At 40.8% G+C, this 2,525-nt stretch overlaps 1 protein-coding gene across 1 annotated transcript; it reads left to right on the top strand.

The window, feature by feature from the left end:
• Positions 1-711: 711 nt before the first annotated feature.
• On the top strand, positions 712-1,668 carry LOC123348411 (olfactory receptor 11A1-like). The gene has a single exon (XM_044985933.1). The coding sequence runs from the start codon at positions 712-714 to the stop codon at positions 1,666-1,668; it is 957 nt and encodes a 318-aa protein (XP_044841868.1).
• The last annotated feature ends 857 nt before the right edge of the window (positions 1,669-2,525 follow it).

Raw genomic sequence — 2,525 nt, 5'->3', positions numbered from 1 at the left:
TGGTACCAGTGGGACAAACTTTCTCTGACCATTTAATGCTCCATCTTATATTTCAAGTGGAAGGATAGTCCTATGCTTAGGGCACTAGCCTGTCATTTGGGAGACTTGGTTTCTATTCGGTACTCTATCACAGCCTTCTTGTATAGCCAAGAGCAAGATGGATTTTTAAAGGTATTTAGTCACTTCATGGAATTTTAAAAGCATTTAGTTGCCTAAGAGACATTTAAATAAATGCACTTGTGTTGCCTGTGTCCTTTTGAAAATCTCACTACTCACCTAAAGATGTTGAAAATCTGGCCCTGAGTGTATTTCTGGAAAACATGTTTTAGCCAGACACAATTTATTAAGATCAATGCAGGGATAATTCTGGAAATTCTTTGGCATGTGTTCTAGAGGACATCAGATGAGATGATTTAATCATCTGGTGGCCTTTAAATCTGTGAATCAATGCATGAATAAATGTGAGGGCAGGTGTAGAAGAGGAATATATTAACTGTGGTCCTGCTCTTTGGGTGAGCTGTTGGGTTTCTCCATCCCAGTACCCTATGAAACATCTGGGTATGAAGCAGATGCTCATTTGAGAGAGAATATAATCCTGCACTTTGAATTTATATGGTATCAAATGGAGGGAAGTGCACTGAGTTTAATTGTACAGCAAATTCCTTAAATGATCATTAGTTTTTCTCAATCACTAGTTGCATCACATGGAGAATGGAGAAAGCAGAAGGGGAAAATCAAACGTCTATCACAGAATTCATTCTGCTGGGATTTGGGAATCTCCCTGGACTGCAAATTCTTTTCTTCTTGCTGTTTCTAGTGATTTACATAGTCACCATGACTGCAAATATACTCATTGTTGCGATAGTTGTGTCTGATCAGCACCTTCACACCCCCATGTACTTCTTTCTGGGGAATTTGTCCTGCGTGGAAATCTGCTACACCTCCACCATACTGCCCAGGATGCTGAACAATTTCCTGACTGGAGACAAGACCATTTCTGTGACGGGCTGCATTGTGCAGTTTTATTGGTTTGGTGTCCTGGTGACTGTTGAGTGTTATCTGCTAGCTTTGATGTCTTATGATCGATACTTAGCGATATGTAAACCATTGCACTATGCATCCCTTATGAATGGTAGGTTTTGTATGCAGCTAGCAGTTGGATCATGGCTAAGTTCATTCATAGTTCTTACCATATTAATATGTCTGGTATCACAATTAGTCTTCTGCGGCCCCAATGAAATTGATCATTTCTTTTGTGATTTCACCCCCATGATTAAACTCTCCTGCAGTGACACCAGTCTGGTTACCCTGGTGACCCTCATATTCTCCTCCATAGACATTGTTTTCCCATTTATTTTGACCCTGACATCTTATGTTTATATAATCTCCACCATCCTGAGAATCCCTTCTGCCACCGGGAGGCAAAAGGCCTTTTCCACCTGCTCTTCCCACCTTATTGTGGTTACAGTTTTCTATGGCACCCTAATGATTGTCTATATATTACCCAACACCAGTTCACTGAAAGCCCTGAACAAAATTTTTTCTATCCTTTACACTGTCTTGACACCCCTGATCAATCCCCTCATCTACAGCCTGAGAAACAAAGATGTCAAGGAGGCCCTGAGAAGAGCTGTCCAGAAAGGTAGGGTGTTCAGAAAGGGTGATTGAAATGGCAATAAATCTATTAACTGGTCACAAATGAACCATCTAGGTGGCCCAGGTTCCTGTCAGCCAAGGCATTCTGCATTATAGCATGAAGATACTGAGGATTTTTTAGAGTTCTATATGCCATTCAGTTGCATTTATTTAAATGTATTCATGTCAATAAGGCCAGATCCTCAGCTAGTGTAAATTGTCATAACTTCTTTATTTTTTATTCCCAATGTTATTTCTGTTTCTCTGACACTGGCAGCAGTGATTATCCTATTGCAATGAGAAGAAGGAAGAGTGGGTAGCCATGGTGTGAATGAGTGAGATTTTTACAGGTGGGATTTGACAATTATACATCAAACTCCCATTGAAAGTCAGTGGGTGCTAGAACATAAGAATGGCCATACTAGGTCAGACCAAAGGTCCATCCAGCCCATTATCCTGTCTACCAACAGTGGCCAATACCAGGGCCCAAAGAGAGAGTGAACCTAACAGGTAATGATCAAGTGATCTCTCTCCATCACCACCTTCTGACAAACAGAGGCTAGGGACACCATTCCTTACCCATCCTGGCTAATAGCCATTAATGGATTTAACTTCCATGAATTTATCCAGTTCTCTTTTAAACCCTGCTATAGTTCTAGCCTTCACAACCTCCTCAGGCAAGGAGTTCCACAAGTTGACTGTGTGCGGTGTGAAGAACTTCCTTTTACTTGTTTTAAACCTGCTGCTCCTTAATTGCATGTGGTGGTCCCTAGTTCTTATATTATGGGAACAAGAAAATAACTTTTCCTTATTCACTTTCTCCACATCACTCATGATTTTATATACCTCTACCATATCCCCCCTTAGTCTCCTCTTTTCCAAGCTGAAAA

This window comes from Mauremys mutica, chromosome 13 (assembly GCF_020497125.1).
Source record: "Mauremys mutica isolate MM-2020 ecotype Southern chromosome 13, ASM2049712v1, whole genome shotgun sequence".
NCBI lineage: Eukaryota > Metazoa > Chordata > Testudines > Geoemydidae > Mauremys > Mauremys mutica.
Note: the sequence above shows the minus strand (reverse complement) of the source record. Positions and strands in the feature narration are given on the sequence as shown.